The sequence below is a fragment of the Hipposideros armiger genome, unplaced genomic scaffold (genome assembly GCF_001890085.2).
Source record: "Hipposideros armiger isolate ML-2016 unplaced genomic scaffold, ASM189008v1 scaffold_312, whole genome shotgun sequence".
Lineage (NCBI taxonomy): Eukaryota > Metazoa > Chordata > Mammalia > Chiroptera > Hipposideridae > Hipposideros > Hipposideros armiger.
The window spans coordinates 664,343-689,928 of NW_017731662.1; the positions used below are offsets into that span (position 1 = coordinate 664,343).

General features: G+C 39.6%; 1 protein-coding gene across 12 annotated transcripts in view; it reads right to left on the reverse strand.

The window, feature by feature from the left end:
• SRPK2 (SRSF protein kinase 2) overlaps nucleotides 1-25,586 on the reverse strand; it is a 239,063-nt gene that overhangs the window by 26,157 nt on the left and 187,320 nt on the right. For all 12 annotated transcript variants that reach the window (XM_019660132.1, XM_019660133.1, XM_019660137.1 and 9 more), the window contains 4 exons: nucleotides 17,155-17,263; nucleotides 16,405-16,492; nucleotides 16,080-16,167; nucleotides 11,376-11,482 (listed from right to left, as the gene is read on the reverse strand). In XM_019660132.1, the coding sequence (XP_019515677.1) occupies nucleotides 11,376-11,482; nucleotides 16,080-16,167; nucleotides 16,405-16,492; nucleotides 17,155-17,263 (392 nt within the window). The remainder of the gene's footprint in view (nucleotides 1-11,375; nucleotides 11,483-16,079; nucleotides 16,168-16,404; nucleotides 16,493-17,154; nucleotides 17,264-25,586) is intronic.

Genomic DNA, 25,586 nt, shown 5'->3' on the forward strand with positions numbered 1-25,586 from the left:
TGAAGAACAAAAGGACAGCAACTTGTCTGTTCCCCTTCCCCCAATTCCCCAATAAAAATAAAAAAAATCTTAAAAAAAAAAGCTTCATTATTCAACATTTACTTATAAAATAAGTAATATTATCACAAGGCACAGAATTCAACAGACCGAAAAGGATATTTATTAAAAATCTCCTCCCACCTCGGCCCCCACAGGAATGTAGCTCTTTCCTACAAGCAACCAATGTGTGTAATTCTGGAGATAACTCAGGCTGCAGAAGCAAATGCATCTATACAGATACTTTTTAAATAATAAATTTATGGAGATGTAATTTACATACTATACAATTCACCCTTTTAAGTGTATAACTGAATAGTATTTAGATGTGCAACCATCACCACTAATTTAGAACATTTTCATCACCCAAAAAAGAAACACTGTATTCATCATTAGTGGTCACCTTCCACCTCCTCCAAAGTCCTACAACCCTGAGCAACCACTAATCTACTTTCTGTCTGATTCTGGACATTTTATATACCGTATTTCTCCATGTATAAGACGCACCTTTTTCAAAAAATGTGGGGCCTAAAAACTCGGTGCGTCTTATACAGTGGTTGTATGAGTGCAAAAAAAACAAGCGTGAAAAAAGCGGGAAATGCAAGTTAAAAACATCTACAACCACTGTATAAGACACATCCAGTTTTTAGACCCCAAATTTTTCGGAAAAGGGTGCATCTTATACATGGGGGAATACGGTAAATGGAATCATACAAAGTGGTCTTTTCTAACTGGCATGTTTTCAAGGTTCATCCAGGTATCAATACTTCATTTAATTGTCAATTAACATGCCATTGGATATACCACATTTTGTTTAGTCACTCCCTTGATGGACATTTGGTTTTTTTCCCACTTCAGGGCTATTATAAATAATATAGCCATGAACGCTCATGTACAAAGTTCTGTATGGACGTATGTTTTTATTTGGGGGGCAGGATATACCTAGAGATGCAATTATTGGGTCCTAGGTAACTCTGTGTTTCGCCCTTGATGCCCTGCAAACTGTTTTATGCAGTGGCTACACCACTTTTCATTCCCACCAGCTACGCAGGAGTGCTCCAATTTCTTCATCATGGCCACTTGTGTCTTTTTTCTTTCAGAGACTCCAGTTGGTATGAACGGGTGTCACACTGATCTGCATTTCCATGATAGCTAAAGATATGCATACCTTTTTAATATTGCAGGAGAGGAGGCCAAAGTTTCTAGACTCATTTCCATTAGAGAGGATTTTTTTTTCAGTTCTTTCCATAAGCAAAACTTATTTTTTAAATATAGATCATGTTTCTATACATTACAAATTGTACATGCTTAATAAATACTAGTATTTAGTAAGTATCATTCAAACATTTTAAGTTATTTAGGGTCTTGTCCACAATGGACAAGAAAATGGGAAAAAGACAAGCAGAAGATATACATCATCCAATTCTGGAAAGTTCTCAACAAAAACCCAATGCTTCTGTCTACTTGAGTATCTGGCTAAACAACCTTAGCAGATGATACTACATTAGGAACTGAGGGAACAGAGGTTTCAAAAAAATGAAAACAGCAATATTTGTCTCTCAAACAGGATGAAAACCCCTCGTCTAATCCTACACTCATCTAAAATAACTTTTCCTAGGAAGTATTTTTACATGACTTCACCGACCTGCGTCAATCAAGCTACTGTGACAGGGCGTATGCTATTCTAGGTATCTGATATACAGCAATAAATCAAGTTCGCCATCTTCACGGGGCTTACACAGTCCTTGTGTCCTCATATAGCTTATTGTTTCATGCCAGGAGAAGGGAAGAGACTGACCAAAAAGAAATCAAGATGAATCATGGGCGAAGCAAAAACAATTTAACACGTGGATGAGCTTCTAGTCAATAGTACCAGTAAATGTCAGCACTTTTCCTAAAGATCTTTCACCACCATCTCATTCACAAGTCGCCGTATCTTTCCACCTTAGGTCTTTCATAGTTCTTAGGTTCTTTTTCTGTGTGGGAGGCTGCAGAGGTTCATATGATCCACTATCCAAATGTGTTAATATGAGTTCCCAATGACAATGAGGCACTGGAGACAAGCAAAGTGTTCTCAGCAAAAATTTAAGATTCCAGGGCCGGCCGAGTGGCGCACTTGTTGGGAGTTGGCTTGGGACACCAGCTCTGAGCAGCAGAGCCCCGGTTCCGATCCCACATGAGAGCCAGTGACGCTGCACCCTCTTATAGCTAAGATGAACAATAGCTCAACCTGGAGCTGGGCTGCCGTGAGTCGCCGGCAATGGCGTAGAATGCAGCCCTTGCTGCAGTGGGCTCCTGTGAGCTACCGTGAGTGGCTGGCAGCCAACATGAGCGGCCATCCAATGGCCGGCGAGTGACTTCCTCACCCAGGAAGAGCGCATGATAATACCAACATGGGCCAGTGAAGTGACATCCTCCACAACTAGACTGAAGAACAAAAGGACAGCAACTTGTCTGTTCCCCAATGCTGTTCCCCTCCCCCAATTCCCCAATAAAATCTTAAAAAAAAAAATTTAAGATTCCAGATTTTTAAAATATTGTCTATTGCACTCAACTGGGTTAACTTTCCTTAAGAAGCATAGCTTATAATGTCTGACTATGAACACAAGCGAAAGACTTCACCACTGGGACAAATTAAGTAAGTTAAGTAAGATAATGCAAATCATTAAAGGAAAGGATACAGTTAAAGAGATGTAGCATTAAAACACAACCTTGGGACTCACACCATTCCTAGACTGCTGTTCAATCATTTATTCACTGGTCAAGGTACTTTTAAGCTCAATCATTCATTCACTGGGCAAGGTATTTAAGCTGTTTGAGCTTCCGTTTTCATATCTATAAAAGGGGGGGGATATATCTATTAGAAATATGCTAAGAATTAGAAATAATCTATGGAAAACACAAAAACAAGGTCTGCCTCACAGGAAGCTCAAAATAAATAGTGCAACTGAACTAACCCAGAAGACTTGTATTGATAATGACTAAATAACTATAACTTTCCTAAGTTACATATTAAATTTCTCCAGTCTCATTTTCCCATATCTAATATGAATATATCCTATTTGATAACTTCTGTGGTACATCCAGCAATAAAATTCCATAATCTGATTCCATACTTTCTTTTAATTCTAGACTATTTTTTAATATTAGCTATAAACTAAGAAGAAATGGTTTTATTTTTTAAAGTATCATTTCTGTTCTCAGCCAGCGAGGTTTAAGGAAAATAAAGCACCCCAGAAGCCAGGATCAAACAATAATGGTGGGCAATCTTAGAACCATTTATGCAGAATTACTATAATGATACAAAAATTAAAAATAAAAATCAATAAATCAAGCTTCATGCTCAAGGACAGAGCTCCCCTTGCAAAGTCTTAAAAACAGTGAAAAGGAGCCTTTAATAATTTCTCTTCTGTTGCCTTCATTTGTCAAATTATAGTGTTTGTCTCTCTTGCTAAAGAACATACTTGGCCTCCCTCATCAGTAGGAGGCAGCAGAGGCTGCAGAGATCCTTTGGCTGCCATCTATCTGTCCAAACCTAGAGGTGCCACGAAAACTGAGCTCAATCTAAGCACACAGATGGGCAGGAACAGGGCTGCAATCACTCAGAGGACCCAAACCACACCCTCCCAGAACAGGGGCCAGTTTTCTCCGTGGGAGACAGACGCGCAGGTCAGCAGCAGCTCAGAAGTGAAGGCACAGCCCAGGGCTGGGAGCAAGAAGCCCTGGTTCTGGGTCAGGAACTAACTAGCCACGGTTCAGAGCAAGTCCCATCCCTCAAGTTCAACTGTAAAAGAAAGGGCTTGGTCAAGATGGCTGTTACGGTTTTTTTCTATACTCCCACGAACCGTGTCAGAGATCAGCTATTACTGGTGTTAACAACATATATCTGTTCCTTCCCACCACGGCTTGCTAGAAATAGAAATAGGTCCTGTAATCTTGCAGATATAAGAAGAGGAGTAAGTTGAGAGTAATGTGGTAACTTCTCTCGAAGGCATCTCCCCAGCCCTGCACAGTGAAGCTACTACCCCCAAATCCTACACTGCAAAAAAAAAGAGAATAGGAGCAACTTTTCAAATTATTTTTTGACTCTGATCGCACTGTGGGGACTTTCTTCCTCCCTACCTGAACAAATGACACAGGTCACGAAAAGCTGGCCTGCCTCTCATTGTTAGGGTAAGGCCAACAGACACCCCAAGGGCAGCCCAGTGAGCTGGCAGCGTGCAGCGGGCTGGCCCTGGGTGAGGGTGCTGCACTGAGACACCAGTTCCCTGCGGGTGTGGGGGAGACACCGAGAAGCTCTCCTCAAGCCGAGACACTTGCTTACTAGGCAAGCTGAAGCTCCCACTGGATTTTTCTTCCTCACTAAGACAGACATGAGGTAAATCCTACAAACTGCTTCTGACGTGCATGTTAAACTGAATGGAGAAGTGTGGGAAATACCTGCTAAAGTAAGAGAGGACAAGAACTGTCAATAGATACTCAGACAAATGTTTCAGTGGACCTTGTCCTTATCCACCTTGTCCTGAAACAGCCCTCCTCCGCTCCTTGCTCTTCCTAACACTGACTGGTGAGAGTGAATGAGAAAACCCAGCAGCTGTACTTCTGACTGGAGGGAGGACGAAAGATAAACCCACGTGCTAGCACTTAGGTGGCACAGAGTAATGCATTGTTGGAAAAGAGGCTTCAGGCCCTTGAAAGGGAGTGACCTCAACATACTTCTGAGCTGAGGACCCAAGATTTTGAGGAGAATTCCAAGTTAGTACAGAATCACAGGTACTACCACATGGAACAATTCCGAGAATGCAAATATTTTTACCAATTTACAATTGAGCTTCTAGGCTAAAACTCAACAATACTGGCTTGATCACAATGATCACTAGTTCACTGATAACTAGGACCAGTGAAATAATTAAAACGGTAAATAAATACTAAGTGTAGATAAAATCATTCAGTGACAACAGGTGAGTCAGCCTGCCAGGTGGGGCCACAGCTCTGGGTATTCCCCCCGGGGGCACCACAGAGGTGAGTTTGGAAAAGCACTGCATTTTAGAAGCCCCCTTAGCGAACATACTGCAGCACATATTACAAGTTACTTGTTAGATAAAACCTAATGTCTGTACTTTTAAATAATCTAATCTATTAAGGCAAAAGAAAACCACTTACCACAACCAGCGACATGAACACACACTTTTCATAGACATGCTATAATTTCAAATGCTCCCAAATCTTTCTATGTAGGCATTTTATACTACCCTGCAGTTGAGAACATGGAATCAGAAGTTACATCATCTAGTTTCAAATCCTGGCTCCCCCCACAGTAACTGTGGGGCCTGGGGAAGCTTTCATCTTCTCTATGCACGCATGACCTGCTGTTGAGTGGAGATAACAACATCCCTGGCCTTGTCAGGCTGTGGCGAAAATGACATGGCCTAATACAAATAAAGCACTTACAACAGTGAGCGCCTAAAGGAGCATAATAAATGTGACAATCACGATAACAGAAAAGAATAATAACTTTTAAATCCAGGGCTACAAGCTATAACTGCTAGTTTTAGTAAAGTCACCAAAATCGGGGCTTCGACCTTACCAACTTTCATTTAATGGCAAGCAGCCACTTCCTTACAAGGCTTCTGGTAAAGGGCAATGAAATAAACCATAAAGTTTTAAAAGTAAAACGTCAGCTACCCACACATAAAAAGTCAAAGCTGTGTATTAAGACACATAAAAAGTCAAAGCTGTGTGTTAAGACCAGCAAAGGCGTTTAAAGAAACCATCACCTGTGGAACATCTTAAATGAATGCACCACAAATACTGCCAACACGAGTTGATTTTCTTCTTCCGGCTTTAGAAATAAAAGCTAGACATAAAACAGATCTCAATAAAGCTGATTTAAAAAAAAAATGAAAGCTGTGGGACAAGACTTCATACCGGAGGCCAGAGAAGCAGCCTGGCGGGAGGCACAGCGGCCGCTCGACCATCACCAGAAGGAACCAGGATGGCCTTTCTCTGCCCCAGCACAACGTCACCGTGGCTAAGTGAGGACAGCTGAGAGCGAAAAGGACTGATAGTAGTGCACAGGAAAGCCTGGGAAACCAACCGATTAAATTATATAATTACTTTCAGAAAATACAAAAGTGGTAACATTTACCTATGAGCCCGTCAAATTACAGGTCAGCCATTCTGTCATGTCAGATAAGATGAACATACATTTCTTCTCTCAATGAAGAAAAGACAACTTATCAAAAACATTTCTTAGCCACTTACTAGATGAAGGAAGCAACAAACGTATGTGGCGCTCGCGACGCCTATCTTAACTCCAAGCTCACAATGCAGCTGGGAGACACGATGGCCGATTTGTTCTGGTCATGCTGCTGCTGGATGCTCTATCACTAGTCCCTCAGACGTCATTCCCACAATAAAGCCACAATTTAGGCATCATCATCCCGATTTCACAACTGACAAAACAGATTCACAGAGGCTAAGGCACTTGATAAGGGTCACAAAATAGTAAGTGCCAAAGTTAGAATTTGAAATTAAGTCTACTGCCAAGATATGTACCCACTGCACTTTCCTTTACTCCAGTGGTTATCCATAATGAGAGGGAATTTGCCTCCTTGGGGACATTTGACAAAGTTTAGAGTCATTTTTGATTGTCACAAATGGGGGTGGTGGTGGCTGACATAGTCATCTAGTGGGTAGAGGCCAGAGATGCTTCTAAACACCCTACAGTGCACAGGACAGCTCCCTACAACAAAGAATAATCCAGTCCAAAACATCAGCCCAGCGCCAGGGTTGAGAAACTCTGGCCTAGAAGCCCCTGCAATTCTTAGGAAAGGACAGAGGACATGCAGGTAGCAGGCATCTGGAGGAGGAAGAAATACCACTCTCAGCGGGAGTACGGGAAGCCTTTGTCCCAGAAGTGGCATTTGGGCTGACTCTTTAAAAACACAGTAGAAAAGAAAGGATGGTATTTTCATGGGCAAAAGAAATGATTAAAGATGTGGAGCTTAAAAAACGGCAAGGTGAGTACTTTCTCTAAAATACCTACAAAATGAAACCAGTAAAAATTTATGAATAGAAATTCTAGTAAATAGGTATGTGTTTATAAATGCTTGGGACATCTCTGCATATTCCTAAGAAATCAGTAACTTGGTTGACCCCAGGAGGACCACTGGGTACCTAAAGGAAATACACTGTTAACACTTGTGTGTTATTACCTATTTAAAAAATTAATTAGTGGGGAAAAAATTTACCTGCCAGGCGATAAGAGCTTCACTGTGTTACATGAATCACAGTGAAGATAACACATTCATTAAATCATTTCTTCATTCAACAAGTATGCATTAAAAGTAAGGGGAAACGTGGGCTGGCAAGAGATGACAGGAGACCTTACATAGGTTCACGGAAAGAACAGCGATTTAACTCTTAGCGGACATAGACTGAGTACAATTCCAAAGACATGATATGCTGCTTGGCAAAACGGTAAAAACATGAGCTCCAAAGCCAGGCTATCTAGGTTTGAATCCCTGCTCTACTGCTTACTACTTTCCATGTTACTTCCTGACTAGGGGTGAGTGACTTAAACCTCTCTGCCCCAGTTCCGCTTCCCTAAAATCAGGACAGTAAAAATACCTATTTCATAGTTATTTGTAAGGGTTCAATGAATTAAAAATTGCTGGGCCGGCCGAGTGGCGCAATGGTTGGGAACTGGCTTGGGACGCCAGAGGGCCCCAGTTCAGATCCCACATATGAGGGCCAGTGACACTGCCCTCTACAGATAAGATGCTGAACAACAGCTCAACCTGGAGCTGGGCTGCTGTGAGTCGCCGGCGACGGCTTAGGCTGCAGCCCTGTGGCAGTGGGTTGCCATGGGCTACCGTGTGTAGCCAGCAGCCAGCGTGAGCAGCCAGCAGCCGCAGCGAGCGGCCGTCCAGAAGCCGGCGGCTGATCTGCCTCACCCGAGAAGAGTGCAATGATGGTGCCAACTTGGGCCAGTGAAGCAACGTTCTCCACAACTAGACTGAAGAACAAAAACGACAGCATCTTGTCTGTTCCCATCCCCCCAATTCCCCAATAAAAATCTTTAAAAAAAAAATTTGCAAAGTACTTAGAACTGTGCCTGGCACACAGTAAGCACTGAATAAATATTTGTAATTATTAATAGTAGTATCCCTTTACTTCATTTTCCCCCCCTTTCTGTTTATTCCACCTATACTATCACCACCCCCACCAGCTCCAACCCTGAAATTAACAGTAAAACAAGGCACCTTTCTACATCTCCCTCCCGGGAGGATTCTAGCTTCTCTCAGACTCCCCCAACTCCCTTTACAGCATTTAACAATAATAAGGAAAGTACCTTTATTATTCTTTTACTTATGGTGACATTGTGGCCTAAAGAGGTTAAGTAACTTGGCTAAAGTAGGGTGTATCTGGTGCCCAAGTCAAGCTCATTGTCACTCCATATATTGCTTCATGAAAGCCAACAACGTTAAGCATTAGACAACAGGCAATGGAAAGCCACTGAAGGTTTCTAAATGGGGAATATGAATTATTTTTAAAAAGCTTCACTTAGGAAGGTATCTGCCAACAGAAAGGACAATCAACTGGATATGGAAGCAGAAGGCGGGCTGGACTCGGGAGAGAAGAGAGAAGCCTGTGAACCAGGGACAGTGCTGTTGGAAATGGACGACACATTGAGAGTAACAACGGCGTGGAAAGAAATCCAAGGCTAGGTGAGTGGGGAAGCCCGGCAAGTGACCGGGCCACAGGGGTGACAGAAACGCGGTCCCCTACACCTGACTTTGAAAGCAAACAAAGACGCATGGAAAGAATATGCGAGAGCTAGCTCTACCTTGTCTTGTTCTGGGAAGGGATATAACTGTGTAGGTTTACTGATAAAGGATCTTCCAGTACTGCCTAGAGCAGCGGTTCTCAACAATGCCGCGACCCCTTAATACAGTTCCTCATGTTGTGGTGACCCCCAACCATAAAATTATTTTCGTTGCTACTCTATAACTGTAATTTTGCTACTGTTAGGAATCGTAATGTAAATATCTTTTTGTTTTCCGATGGTCTTAGGCGACCCCTGTGAAAGGGTCGTTCAACCCCCAAATGGGTCGCGACCCACAGGTTGAGAACCACTGGCCTAGAGTCAAAAACACTAAACCCCATAGGCCGAATCAGGGGGAATAAAGGAAAATTCAGGTAAAAGCATTATTAACTGAAATATACAATAATTTACTACTCTGAAAGTTAAAAGTTTAGGGGAAAAATTCAGATTCCATGACAATACTTTTCTTAAATAAAATTAAAGATAGGTTCACATTAAAACAAAACTTCTATCACAATGCCTATAAAAATTAAGTGCAGGCCACAAAAAATTAGTTTCATTTTGAAATCTTTCTAGAATAAAACATCACAAAAACTCTTAGTCTCTAAAGCACAGTGAAGATAACACATTCATTAAATCATTTCTTCACTCAACAAGTATGAGTATGCATGGAAGTCCCATTAAACTCCAAAATTTTCATCTTTACATTTACAGACTTTTTCACTTGCTAAGAAAGGCTGAATTTTGCTTTCCCATTCTGAAATACAAAATAAATGTCAATGGTTCCTCTGCTAGTTCAATTACCTCCTTACACTGCACAGCCCGAGTTGTGGTGACATGGTCAGTCATGTTTGAAAATATAGAGTTCAAGGGAATATTAGAACCTGTATGAAATATATGCAAGAGAGCATTTCTGAAATTATTTACTTTTTGTTAGAATATGTAATCTTTTAATATTTTCAAGAGTTATCAGAGATAATTAAGATTGTTTTTTCAGTTTTAACAAGATCTTTTTAGAGTCTTCAGAGTTGCCACTAATATAGTTATAAATACTGAAGGATATATTTGGGGGATCGAATAACTCCCATTAACATTACTTTTCCCCTTTACCATATACCTCTACATTATAGGCAAAATATTGTTTTTTGCAAATGAGGTATTAGCCATGCTAAAATAATAAAATGCTACCATCTAAAATCTAAAAGGGAACAGATATATTGTTAAATAAAAGCTATCCAGAAATCTATGCCGCACACCTAACATAATCCTTTGTGTAAGTACAGTATCTCATGTGTAAGCCAAGACAGACAGCCTTTCTCTCTCCAGCCTCTCTCCTCAAGTAACACCTGTAATATTAGAAGACAAGCTGCCAGTCTGCAGTACAAAAAGACAAAGATAAATGAAGAGATGAACATACAGGCTGCTAAACAAAGCTACCTACACACAATTTCAAAAGCAAAATCTAGGATGCTTTTACTAAACAAATTTTAGCTTCAGAATTTTTATAAAATGGGTTTAAAAACCTATTCATATGCATATATGCAAATACTATGAACAATTGTTAAGAAGGTTCTTTTTTAGGTCCCTATCTCTTGAATTCACTATTCTTTAAATGTGAATCATTCCCTGATTCTTTTCCTATTTGAGAATTCTGAACCAAGGCCTATATTTCAGGTCTGGAAGACTAGTGCAAATCTACTTCAAGATCTGGACCTGGGGGCAAGGGAGGGGCTCCAAACCACCTAGCCCTCTTCTCAAGCAAACCACACAATCTTCCTTAATATATTGCTCATTCTGTAGAATTATCCATAGTAATTATTATATCAGAATAGGTAATCCAGAATCAGTCACATCTGCACTTTTCCTAATTTAGTCTGTAAGGGCAATGAATGGATTACAAACTGATACAGTCCATGCAGAAGCGAATCTGATAAACATTTCTAATTAGAAGGAGATCTTCCATATACGTCCACTTTCACTCTGTAAATACTTGCTAGAGCATCACTGCCGAACCAGACCCTAACTGAACATTTTCTTCTGTCAAGTCAACTGAACAAAGCCCAAAACTAATACAATAATCCCTATCTGATCATTCCTTAAATTATCTTTCATTAACCCTTCATCCACAAGCGCTTAGAGACAATAAATAAACACAATAAATTACCTATTTCTTCTGAATTATTTTCTAAGGAACTAACTGGGACATTTTATAATAATGATACTGGATAAAACAATTTTTCATTGTACCATATCGCTACGCTAAAAAGATCAAATTCACATATTGCTCCTTTACAAGACAGAATGGCATATCATTAAATATAAAAATTGATTTAAACTAGTTCAAAATGTTATGCACTATTATGTGTATATATTTTAAAAACAGGAATTACATACATTAAAATATATATGTACGTTTGTGTGTGTGTTTAAAAACAAAACAAAACAACGATTTGTGTTGAAAGCCTGGACAGTCAGGTACTGGGGTGGGGGCTGCACACATAAGCCTCACCTGTCGAATGATACTCTTCACACAACGGACGGGAAGGCCCTGATAGTTGGACTTGATGATCCACTTGAGGAGATGGTGGCCAAGCACTTCAAAGACCATGCAGACATCTGGGCCATGGTTAAGGATCACTGGTGGATACGTTTCCCGGAGTGATTCAATTACTATTAATTACCATTAATAAAAGCAGCAGCATGCGCACTTGGCAAACTTATTTCTTCATAAAATGCAGCATCAATACTATCAAATAATACGAAAAGTGGTCATTTGCCATTTTTCACCTAAATAAAATGATCTAACACTTACTAAGTACTTATTATGTGCCATATATTATTTAATGTGTACCTGTAACAACAGGTACAGGTATAGTACAGGAAACAATACATTTTTCCCCATACAGAAACGAGGAGAGTAAACCTCCGCAAGTTTGAAGAACTCTCTTGGGTTACAGTCCAAAGGTGGTAGTCATGACTCAACCCCACACACACTCACCCTCTCGCTCATTAAGCACACTCCTCCCTGCTAATCTGCCTTAACGACAATGAGCAACACTGGAACATATGAGCAATAAAATGATGAGAAAAAAATATAATTCCGTTTTACTTTTCTATTTCCAATCTATGCCTAAATTTCTATTCCACAGGTCACATGAAACACTTTATAAAATAAAAATTTACCAAACACAGTGAAGACATTTAATCTTTTCCTTCAGTAGTATCTTTCACTGTCTAACTTTAATTTTAATTTTACTACCATAGGCATTAATAACAACCTATAATAATGAAATCTCAGGAATCTTTTTTATAAAATAGACATTCTAGTCAACCACAGACACTCCAGAACTATGGCCCATCATACAAATATATTTATGTCATTCATACAGGAAGATTTAAATGTCTCTGAAACCCCGAGAATGTTTTATTCATCTCTGGAGGCCTACAAATACGTATTAAAGGTCAGTTGAGTTACTTTTTTTTAACAATATCTGTATCTTCCGTATCATCACAATATAACTACTGATTTAAGTGGTTTTTTTAAAAAAAATATTTCTATAATGTTGGAGAACACATGAGCTATAGATTTACGCATAATCTAAAACCAGGCATTTCTTCCTATTTCCCAGGCTCATTATACAAAATGTCAAGCTAAGAACTGAAGTTAGTTACAGAGCCAAAGCCCAAGATTTCTACCTTATGACCTATATCTTCTCAAATCACTGACAAATCTAAACTGATGGTTTCTTAGCATTTTCTTTAACAATAAAAATAGTCACTAGAATGTATACATTAAAAAAAAAAAAACTCCATTTACCTACAAATCAGGTGGTTTTACCAAAGAAACCATTTCCCTGCCAGCTGTCCCAGAAACTGCCTGCACACCTGATGCACGAGGGGATGCCCGACCTGCCCATAAACACACAGGCTCACCTGGAGAGAAGGGGCAGAGGAGAACCAGCTCTCTCTTTCTGTGTATCGAGAAGGAAAAGCGAACCTGGCAGTTAAGCAGAAATTATAGTGAGGCAAAGGGCAAGGTGACATCAGTGAGTGCCTTTCAGTCCAATCTCCAACAGAAATACAGGCAGACCTCATACTATTGTGCTTCACAGACACTGCAATTTTTACAAATTGAAGGCAAGACTCTTCCTCCACCAACAAAAAGATTATGAATTGCTCGATTGTGGTGGTCGGGAGCTGAATCTGCAGTGTCTTCGAGGTCTGCCTGCATAAAAACCTCAAGTATCCAGGGTGTGAGGGGAGGCTTCCCTGAGGATGAAGACAGCAGAGGCAGAAACAGGATGCCACTCAGGGGTTTAGATGGGACACAGCTTTGTCCTCAGGCTTCCGGAGCTTGAGCAGGTGAAACAGCAAGACGTTGGATCTGATCCGAACATGATATAAAAGAAACAGCTACAGATCAGAAAGGAGACCCTGGCTTTGCTACACCCCTGGCACTTATCAGTCACAGGGCTCTGAACAGTGGTTAACTAGTCTCGAACTTTGGGAAACAAAGGTACAGTCGACCCCTCCTTATCTGAGAGATATGCTCCAAGTGGATGCCTGAAACAGCAAACAATACCAAACCCTATATACAGTTTTTCCTATAGAAATATACCTATGATGTTTAATTTACAAATTAGGCACAAGAAAAGATTAACAATAATTAATGATAAAATTGAACAATTATAACAATATGCTGTAATGAATGTTATGTGAATGTGGTCTCTCTAAAATAACCTTACCCTTCTTCTTATGATGTGAGATGATACAATGTCTCAACGATGGGATGAAATGAGGTGAAGGATAGTGATAGGCCACTACTACCAGGGTTACCTGAGCACAAGTATCACTTGCCCGTTAGTCACTCGGTAGTCACTCGGTAGCTGTCTGGGTCAATCTGGTAACCAAGACAGCTACCGAGTGACTAACAGCAAAGTCGTGAATACAGCATGCGTACGGTAGGCAAAGGGATGATTCACATCCCGGCAGAGACAGAGCAGGAAGGTGTGAGAGTCCATCATGCTCCTCAGCATGGTGTGAGATTTATAACTTATGTATCATTTCTGGAATTTCCCATTTACTATTTTCAAACTATGGGTAACTGAAACTGCAGAAAGCAAAACCATGGATATGGGGGGACTGCTGTATCACCTCTGTCAGGTAAACAAAGGACTATCTTAGAGGATCCAATATGAAAATATGGAAAGAGCCTTCCGGGTACCAAAGGTCATCTCTCTTCTCCACATTTGTACTATCAGCTCTAACCTATGTTCTTGGATTACTCTGCTGCCACTGATCCCAAGGCTGCCCTTTAGCAACACCTCAGGCGAAGGGAGGGTCAAGACCAGACAATAGTTCCTTTCCACAATCCCCAATCACCCACTTGAGAACCCCCAAAACTAACAATGCAAATAACTTACCAGGAGCCCAGTCAAAACTCAAAAGAGAAAGGGAAGTCAGAAGATGCCTTTGCTCTACCTTCTTGCTAGATGCATTTCCTTTCCAATAAGATCTAGAATTAGGACAAAGGCTTCCCTATATAAAAAGCAAAATGAATAACTAATCTTATAGCTAAGAAACTTTCATCTTTCAGGAATCATTAATTCCCATCAAGATAATTTCCTTTTGAGAAAGCAAATACTCTGTATGATATTCTAATGAAAAATAAAAAAAGTATATTGAACAATTTAATCTTTAAACAACTAAAGTAAGTTGACATGGACTTAAGCGAAAGAGAAGATGCCTTGGAGAAAATAACATTGTTTAAATATAATTCAAACAAGTCTTTAAAAAACTAACTTTTCATTATAAAGGAAAGTTGTATCAAGTATGATGCAATACCAAGAAATTATTTTTCTTTGATGAATTTTATAATTTAAGTCCTTATTTTTCAAAGATACACACTGACATCTGTAGAGGTAAAAGAACATGATTTCTAGGATTTGTTTTGAAATAATTCAGCGAGAGATAAAGGGTAAATGAGGCAACTGTGGTCAGACCTTGACAATTACTGAATTGGGGTAACAGGTTTATAGAAATTTACTGTAGTACACTCTCTAACTTTATGTATGTTGGACACTTTATATTATAAATGTTTTTAAGGAAAAACAATGGAGATCTCTTTCCATGAAGCACTGGCTTATGTCAGATTTACCAACTAGTACAGAAAATGTATCCCTTTACTTTACCAGGCGTTTCCAAAGTAGACAAACTAGGAGCAAACAACACAAAACCAGCACACGTCCACGTTCGCCTGGCAGGACAACGACCCTCTGCAGGATCGGGCTCCTCCACGCAGACATGATCCGAGCGCTCTCCCTCTCAGTGCTGCCACCTCTCAGGAACCTTTGCAGCGACTGAAGGATGCCCAGCCCCTGAGTACAGTTTTAGGGTTTAAAGCAAAAAGAACAGCTGGCGTATGCTTCCATCTACCACTCAAAAATAAACTTCAGGGCCGGCCGAGTGGCGCGATGGTTAAGAGCTGGTTTGGGACGCCAGAGAGCCCTGGTTTGGATCCCACATATGAGGGCCAGTGACACTGCCCTTTACAGCTAAGATGCTGAACAACAGCTCAACCTGGAGCTGGGCTGCTGTGAGTCGCCGGCGACAGCGTGGGCTGCAGTCCCTGTGGCAGTGGGTTGCCATGGGCTACTGTGTGTGGCCAGCAGCCAGCGTGAGCGGCCAGCAGCCGCAGTGAGCGGCCGTCCAGAAGCCGGCGACTGATCTGCCTCGCCCGTGAAGAGCGCAATGATGGTGCCAACTTGGGCCAGTGAAGCAACGTCCTCCACAACTAGATTGAAGAACAAAAATGACAGCAACTTGTATGTTCCCCTTTCCCCAATTCCCCAGCACTGTTCCCATCCCCCCAATTCCCCAATAAAAAAATCTTTAAAAAAAAAAAAATAAATAAATAAATAAATAAACTTCACTAGAACTAATGAAAAAGACTAATAATTAGTTCTGTGCCAAAATCAAGTTAAGTGTCATAAAAATAATTTTATAAGACGCTACCACGCCAAAAACCCTAAAGGCCCTTGAAGAGCGCTCCGGGCACAACATTTATAACACTATGCAAGGGGCTTTATGGGAAGAATGATACAGCAAACAGAAGTTTACATGGGCTTGATATACTCCCATTTTGCAAAAGCAAAAAGAAAAACTACAGTATAACTCAGCCTGTAGGAAGCAACAGGACTGTCAGAAAGGATACGTATTCCATTCATGCCTGAAATCTTGAAGTCGTCAATCAGCTGTACTACCATGTCTTTATTTGGGTCACTGGGATCACTTTCTCGAACCTATAGAAAAAAAAAAAAAAGAATCAAGAACCAAGGCATTTAAGACTGAAAGTCATTTCCATTATACCAATCCAAACTGTTTTAATACAAGTGATGTTTTTTAAAAATAAAAGACTCAGTATCTGAACTTACAAAAAAATAAATTCAATTTTAATTTAGTAAAACCCAGAAAAATCCCTCTGTAAAATGTTAAGTCAATAATTTTTCTTATCTCATTCACATTTTTGTAGTACTTACACATTTGAGCAATTTTATTTCATCCAAGGCTGTCTCCGTATAATGCTGAGCACTTTTTACAACTTTCATAGCAACAAATCTTTTCCCCCTTTAAAAAAAAAAAGCGTATTTTTATGATTATCAGCAGAGGTGATCATTATAATGAAATATATCTAATAAATAGAAACTTTTAATAAGCTTTACTTTAAAGTAGTGCTTTTCAAATTGTGAGGCAATAATTAAGCAGTGGGTTCATGGGTCAAAACAATCTCTTTTATGCTTTGTGAGGTTTTTTCCTGGTAAACTAAGGTAGACTAGAAAACGTCATTTATCACATATAGTAAGGGTAAGTATTATCTTAACACTTTTGTTTCAGCACACACCACACACACACACACACATCCACATACTGGATAGCAATGGCATTTCATACCATAGGTCATAACTTTAAAATAAAAAAAAAAGCCAGAAATCACTGCTTTGAAAGGCCTATACATTATTATTTTATATTTGAATGTTTTTGTTAGGGGTGAATTATTAGAAAAAATATTGCCCTGATATAATATAATTACAATGAATAATATTCAGATATAAAGACAGAAGAAAGTATTTTAAAATAACAGGCAAATGAACTTCCAGCTGAGAGGGGAAATGTCTGGCAAGGCGGGGCCAGACATTTTACATGCGTGCCCCCTCAGCCATGCCTTGTTATAAAATAAAGATGCTGAACTAGACCAGGAATCAAATGCACAAATGACAACAAACACTTACTGCATATCCCAGCACAGCCAAACAGTAGAGAAGTGTCCCCATCCTAGCTTCCTAATAACATGATACCGGCCATTGAAAAGGTCTCCAATTTTCACTGGATGGTAGCCACCTTTTATTTAAAAAATAATAATAATAATTTCAGAAAAATAACAGAATCTCATCTCTTCCTTTGTCAGTTCTTGATGCCATTAAGAAAGCTGTAAATAAAAAAATCAGATTAAAATGTTCAATAACATAACGTTTTTTTCAAGAATATGTTTCATCAAAAGAAAAATGTCCTTTGCCTTTCTGTTATTTAACTTAGAAAGGCAACAAACCACTCAGCACTCCTTAATAATAATTTTAGGTTTTATACTTAAGTCTGGGTGTAAATAATATACACGCTAGCTCTTGACATTTCCGAACAACCTTTTTGTTTTCTTTCAAGCTATAAGTTAAACGCAAATCCTTTTGGGTCAGTACAAAATAACTCACCAAAATAAAGGATGTGTACTCTGCATAATTTTGCATACACCAACAGTTTATGCATAACCAACAAGGAATTATGTGATGTAGGGCAATTTACCCTCCAACATAGCTTGCTCCTGTCACTGTTATTCCTCCAATCTCAAACTCCTGCCTGGAAAGAGGTTGGGAGAGGAGATCCGGAACCCTGTTAAGGTTGACTTGGGGGCAGCGGTTCTCAACTTTCCTGATGCCGCGACCCCTTAATACAGTTCCTCATGTTGTGGTGACCCCCAACCATAAAATTATTTTCGTTGCTACTCTATAATTTTGGTACTGTTATGAATCGTAATGTAAATATCTTTTTGTTTTCTGATGGTCTTAGGCGACCACAGGTTGAGAACCGCTGCTTGGGGGAGATAAGGGTGCTGCACAGACATCTGGCCTAAAAAGACCTTCGATTTGTAAGTAAAACAAGCAGGCTACAAAGTAGCTTGTCTAATAAGATAGCACTTTTGTGAAACACAAGAAAAAGTCTAGAAGAATAAGATATTAGCAACAAACACCTCTGGATATAAAATTACTTTTATTCTTTTAATCTATATTTTATTCTTTTTATCTATTTCTATTTTTTTCTGAAACAAACAATAATTTTCTACTTTTTATTCTTTTAACATCTACTGCTTTTTATAGCAAAGATGTGATTTTTTCATTTTTTTTAATCTGCAAAATTCTTACAAACTCACTCAACAAAGACATGGATGGTTTGTGCCTACTTTTGAGCAGCTCAAAGCAAACACAGGAAGTTAACTAAACCACATCCTTTAATACATCTGTAACTCTCACAGGGCAAAGAATAATACTTTAAGAAGTGTGTGTGTGTGTGTGTGTGTGTGTGTGTGTGTGTGTGTGTGTGTGTGTGTGCGCGCGCGGGGGGGGGTAGATGAGGGTAAAGGGGATCAAATATATGGTGATGGAAGGAGAACTGACTCTGGGTGGTAAACACACAATGTGATATATAGATGATGTATGAGAATTGTATACCTGAAACCTATGTAACTTTATTAACAATTGTCACCCCAATATATTTTAATTAAAAAAAAACTCATTGTGGTAATCATTTTGCAATATACACCAATGTCTAATCATTAAGCTGTGCACATAAAATTTATACAGTGCGGTATGGTAATTATAACTCAATAAAACTAGAAGAAAAAATGGAAAAATGGCTACTTTGAAGGTTAAATAAAAATTGAAATAGGCTCTGAGTTTACAATACAGTTTTACACCATTAAAATTAACACCGAAAGAGAAGAAAACTATCATTTTTCAAGTACTACTTAGGGGCACCGTGCTAGGCACCACTCTCAAAATCATGTTCCACAAAACGAAAGTAAACTAAACCGTGCTGCGGGCCTTCCACAGGTGAGCAGGGGAGGGAGAGGGAGGAGGAGAGGTCCTGTTTGGGAAACATGAAGTCAAAACAAGAAAAGCAGATTTCCTAACCGAAGGGGCTCTCAGAGCCCAGTGTCTCCACACACAGTGGGAACGTAAGAGAACAGCATGCTGCAAATTCCAGACATATTTGTTCATGAAACCATTTCTTCAAAGAATTAGCCCCATTTCACAGCACAAAGTATTTAGGAAACCCAGCTGTCTGTATCATTTCTTACAACCACTCCACAGAGTAGATGGTGTTCTTTCTACACTGATGAAGTGGCCACAGTCTCAGCAACAGTGGGTAGACAGTGGGTAGGGCTGGAAACTGGGTCTGACTGTTCACACACAATGTTCCCCAGTAAGAAATGCACCCCGTGTGAAACAACTGGAGGACTGTCTGCCCATCTTGGTATACGGGGAACACTTGATAGCTTAATTAAAAGCCATTTACTACTTAACTATATATTATTGCTAACATTAAAGTCTCTAAATTTAAAAATTTAATTGTGCATAAAGAGAAGAAACCATCACTACTGCACATTTCAGATTTGAATTCTTAAACAGCCAGAGTGTGGACTTGTGAGCAAAAATAGAAGAGCACTATTTTCAATGTAATCACAGCATAAGTGCAGCTGTTCCGTTTCTCAATGGGACTTTGAAAGTTGAACAAAAGAAATTATTAGTTTAGTTCCGTTATCTCAGAAGCTCACAGGATAGCTAAGAATATTGTTTCTAAAAATAGGGCAACTAAAAAAGAAGGACATAAAAGTAATTTTTAAGCACAAATATACAAACAACTGAAAGGTCTAAACACTTATCCTATCTTTTATTCTGAAAATTTGACATACGCGATTTCAAGTTTATATTTTATAATTCTCAATACTAACTTGCAGATTTCTACAGAAAGTGATACAGTCTCTTCTGACCATTTTTCCAATCTCTTCTCACAGAATGGTAACGGACACTCGTGCTGCCAGAAGGGTGGAACATATCTCTCAGAGCAGATGACAACAATCTACCCAACACCCAGGGAATTAGAGGAAACGGACATTCCAGTAACTACCAGAAAATTCTCCAATTCCCTGAGATTATCAAACAATGCTGCCATAATGCTGTTAGCAATGATCACCCCATGGCACACAAGGAATCTCAACAACAGCCACAGCTGGGATAAGGTCTTCCTCCTCCTCTAGCTGCTTTACCAGCAGGCTGTACCGGATACAGGATAACAACAGTGTCGCCAGCGGGCCCCGGCCCTGCTCGGGGTCAGGCAGAGCAATAGGTAGGGTCTGTCACTTAAAGACTACGGCGACTTAGGGTTGATACATGTGTAGGTTACTACCAGGTGTGCCCAAAAATATGTATACACATGACTTGTATTCATCTTTTGATATTGGTATACATTGAGTATTACAATTTTAATAGTTTTTTCCTTTCTTAAAATGTGTATACATTTTTTGGTACCCTCTGTATTTATACTACTTAATATAAAAACCATGCATTTATCAACTAGAAGTTTTCCTCTTATTCTTAAAAAATGTAAGTTACACTGGATTACAAACACAAGATAACAAGAATAGATTTGTTAAGGAATCATTAAGTTCACTGCTCTGGTTTCTTCTCCGACTCCAGCACACCCAAAAACACTGTAACTAAAGCTCAACCTAATACTATTAATAAGGCTCCAAAGAAGACAATTCTAAAACTACTCAGCTGTTTTGGGGGGATTGACGGCCGAAAATAGAGACAACTCCATTTTTCTTCCTGAGCAAAACAGGTTCAATTTGTAAGCGTGAATCAAAAGTTCAAAACTCTATCAAGGACTTTAAACAAAGTCTCTATTTCCTACTAAAGATAGTATAAAGTATTCATTTTTTTTCACTGACCCTAGTTTCTCCATGAGAAATATTGTGCCTACAATAAGGTTTTCAAAGGGCTATGGGAAGATTTGAGAATCACCTCTAACACACAACGTCTTTAAAAAGGAAGGGGTAGTAAAAAGATATTTTTCACAAAATGATAACAGACACATTTTGGGTCACTGAAGATTTCAATATACTCTCTTCCCCCAAAATTAATAAAACAAGTAGAAAAGCAGTAAGCATATGAAAGGTTTGAATACACCATCAACCAACTTGATATAACTGACATTTACTGGACACCTTATTCAACAGCAAATATTCTTTCCAAGTACATGGAACATTTACCAACATAGGCCATATACTGGGCCATAAAACAAGTCTCAATGGAAATTAAAAGATTCAAATCACATAAAGCATGTTTTCAGACAACAACAAAATTAGAAACCAATAAGAGAAAACACCCCAAAATTGGGAAACTAACACACTTCAAAATAACCCATGGGCTAAAAAGGAAATCAAAAGAAAATAAAGTATTTTACATTAAATGAAAATATGACATACCAGAATCTGTGAAATGCTGCTAAAGCAGGTCTTAGAGGAAAATTTAGAGCATTTTTTACTATGTTAGAAAAGGATATCTCAAATCAATGACCTCAGTTTCCACCTGAAAGACTAGAAGAGCAAATGTAACCCAAAGTTAGCAAAAGAAAGGAAATAATAAAGACATGAGCTGTAATCAGTGAAATAAAAAGCATAAAAACAATAAAGAAAATAAAAAATCAGTGAAACCAGAAACTAGTTCTTTGAGAAAATGAAAATAATTAATCAATTTCTGGCCAGGCTAATGGGGAAAAAAAGAGCATGAATTACCAACGTGATGAATGAGGTGACATCACTACATATTTTACAATTAATGAGCTAATAGGAGACTATTACAATGTTATGCCTATAAATATGAAAACTTAGATAAATACCGTGAAAGACACAAAGCACCCAAGTTCCAATCAAGAGGAAACACATACCTAAATAACTATTTTTGAAAATAAATTTGCAGTTTAAAGCCTTCCCATAAAAAAATAAATTGGTGAATTCTCCCAAACATTTACGGGAAAAAATACTAACAATTCTACACACTCTTCCTGAAAAGTAAAAAGGAAGAAACAGTCTCATTCTATGAAGTCAGCATTACTTTGATTCCAAAGCCCGGCAAAGACATTTTTAAAAAGCTACAGACCAGGCCAGCCGAGTAGCGCGTTGCTTACGAGTTGGCTTGGGACACCACCTCTGAGCAGCAGAACCCCAGTTCAGATCCCACATTAGAACCAGCGACGCTGCACCCTCTACAGCTAAGATGGTGAACAACAGCTCGACCTGGAGCTGGGCTACTGTGAGTCGCCGGCGACGGCGTAGGCTACAGCCCCTGCTGCAGTGGGCTGCCATGAGCTACCGTAAGCGGCCGGCAGCCAGTGTGAGCTGCTGTGAGCGGCTTTCCAATGGTCAGCGAGTGACTGCCTCACCCGGGAAGAGCGCAATGATAGTGCCAACATGGGCCAGTGAAGCAACATCCTCCACAACTAGACTGAAGAACAAAAGGACAGCAACTTGTCTGTTCCCCTTCCCGGATTCCCCAACGCTGTTCCCCTCCCCCAATGCCCAAATAAAAGATTTAAAAAATATAAAAATAAATAAATAAAAAGCTACAGAACAATTTTCCTCATGATATAAATACAAAAATTCTAGACAAAATTCCATCAAGTCTAATTAAACAACACATAAAAAAGATAATACTTCATGACCAGGTGGGGTCTATTCAAGGAATGAAAACTTGGTTTACTATTCAAAAATCAATGGGGGCCGGCCGAGTGGCACGTTGGATAAGAGCTGGCTTGGGACGCCAGAAGGCCCAGGTTCGGATCCCACATATGAGGGACAGTGACACTGCCCTCTACAGCTAAGATGCTGAACAACAGCTCAACCTGGAGCTGGGCTGCCGTGAGTCACCTGCGACGGCGGAGGCTGCAGCCCCTGTGGCAGTGGGTTTCCATGGGCTACCGTGTGTGGCCAGCAGCCAGCGTGAGCGGCCGCAGTGAGCAGCCATCCAGAAGCCAGCGACTGATCTGCCTCACCCGGGAAGAGCGCAATGATGGTGCCAACTTGGGCCAGTAAAGCAACGTCCTCCACAACTAGACTGAAGAAACAAACGACAGCAACTTGTCTGTTCCCCTTCCCCCAATTCCCCAATAAAAATCTGAAAAAAAAAAAATTAATGGGTGTACTTCACCATAATTAACATACTAAAAAAGAAAAACCACATGATCAGCTCGATAAACACACAAAAAATTTCACGATAGCCAACATTTACATGTCTGACCAAAATTCTCAACAAAACAGGAATGGTCAAAGATCTATGAAAAAGCTACAGACAGCATCAGAAAAGGCGAGAGACAAGGTTTTCCTCCCTGAGATCGGGAACAAGATAAGGCAGTCTGCTCTCACTCCTATTCAGCACTGGAAGCTCTAGTGAGCCCACAGGCAAAATGAATAAACAAAAAGGCACTGAGACTGGAAAGGAAGAAGTACAGCTGTCTTTATTCACAAATAACCTGACTGTTTATATGGAAAAGCTGAAGGAATCTGCAAAAAAGGCTATTGAAACTAATAACTAAGTAAAGACAGGTAGCAGAAGATTAGGTCAAAGTGTAAAAACCACATGTATTTCTATATACCAGCAATGAACAGTGACAAATTAAAATCTTAAAATACATCATTTACAATAGCATACAAAATATTTAATACTTCGGAATTATCACCTCAAAAAAAATGAGAAAAACCTGAACACTGAAAACTACAAAACATCACTGAAATAAATTTTAAAAACCTAAATAAATAGTGTTTGTGGGTTAGAAGTCTCAATATTGTTAAGATGTCAACTCTCCCCAAATTGATTTATAGATTCAGTGCAATCCACTCAAAACCCAGCAGGCTTTGTTGTATAAAGTGACAACTAATTTGAAAGCTCATATGAAAATATAAAGCATTGGTTTCATTCAAAGGTGCAAAGGCAATTCAGTGGGGAAAGGACAGACTTCTCAACAAATGGTGCTGAAACAGCTGGATATCCCTATGTCAGGAAAAAAAAAAAACGGAGAGAGAAAAGAAAATCTCCTATAGTTTGCATCATACGCAACTCAAAATGGATGAAAGACCTAAATCAGAGGTTTCCATGACCCCCTCCCTCTCAGGTCTGATTCATTTGCTAGAATGGCTCACAAAACTCAGAGAAGCACTTTACTTACTAGCTCACCAGTTTACTGTAAAAAAATGTAACATGGGAACAGCCAGATGGAAGCGATACACAGGGCAAGGTGCGGATGGGGAACGGCATGGAGCTTCCAGAGCCTCTCCAGGTGTGCCACTCTACCCACATCTCCAAGTGTTCACCAACCTGGAAGCTCTCTGAACCCTGTCCTTTTGGGTCTTTTTATGGAGGCCTCATTACATAGGCATGATTGACTAGAGTCATCGGCCACTGGCAACTGATTCAAACTCCAGCCCTTCTCTCCTCCCTAGAGGTCAGGGATGGGACTGAAAGTTTCAACCCTCAAGTCAAAAGGTGGGTCTCCTGGTGACCAGCTCCCATTCTTAGGTGCTTTCCCAAACTCACCTCATTAACATAACAAAAGGCAACTTTACTGCTCTCAAAGCTTAGAAAATTCCAAGGGCTTTGGGAGCTATGAGCCAGGAAAAAAGACAAATACATATATGAGAAATATGATTTAGTCATCATATATTTTATAAATCACAGTATCACAACCACACATGAATATAATAAAGCAAGTAAGAAAAAATGTTAGCAGTTCTTCAACAGTGCTAAATGTTAGCGTCCTCCTCAACACAGGAAATGCAAGAATTCTCTACACTATTCAACACTGGTGTTTGAGAATTTCAGTAACAGAAGGAATGTCACTTCAACTAGTGTCATTTCAAAGGTATGTTGGTGAGAGGAACTCGACAGATTAAGGACAGAGCGGAATCCAATCCAAGCACTGGGAGGCAGAGAAGGGAGACTGCAACTCCCACCAGTTCATGCATGGAGGCGGAGCCCCACTTTTTCTAAAATAAACTCTAAAAAACAGGTTAAGGGGGAGAAGAAAGTGAAAAGCCCGCTCATGGCCTACTCTCGAGTCTTGGCATGTATGACGTCATTTAAAGCGTACAACACTGGGATGTGTAATGTCATTCCTACTGAACAAGTGCGGGGGAACAAGGCCTGGTGAGGTCATGCTCTAACCCAGGGTCACCCAGGAAGGAAGCACTAGCGTCAGGATTAGAACTGAGATTCTCAAAACTATGCCAGGTTCCCAAACCTGCGCTCTTTCTATTATACCATGTTTTAGTATTAACCTATCAGCTAAAATATGTCCCCCTTTTCTTCATGACTGGGATTCTAATACAAATTAAACGTATGGTCCTATGCAGATCAGAGAGGAACTCTGAAATAAACTAAAATCTGTCATTTTAAATATTTATTTTCTCAGTACAAGATAGCAAAAATATTGCCTGAATTGGAAATGGTTTGTCTGTCAATGATTCATACGACTTTATTGTAATTGGCCTTCATGAACAAAATTTTACAACCAGCCTTTAGTAACCATAATTTAGGTTATAAAACAAATATGAAGATGT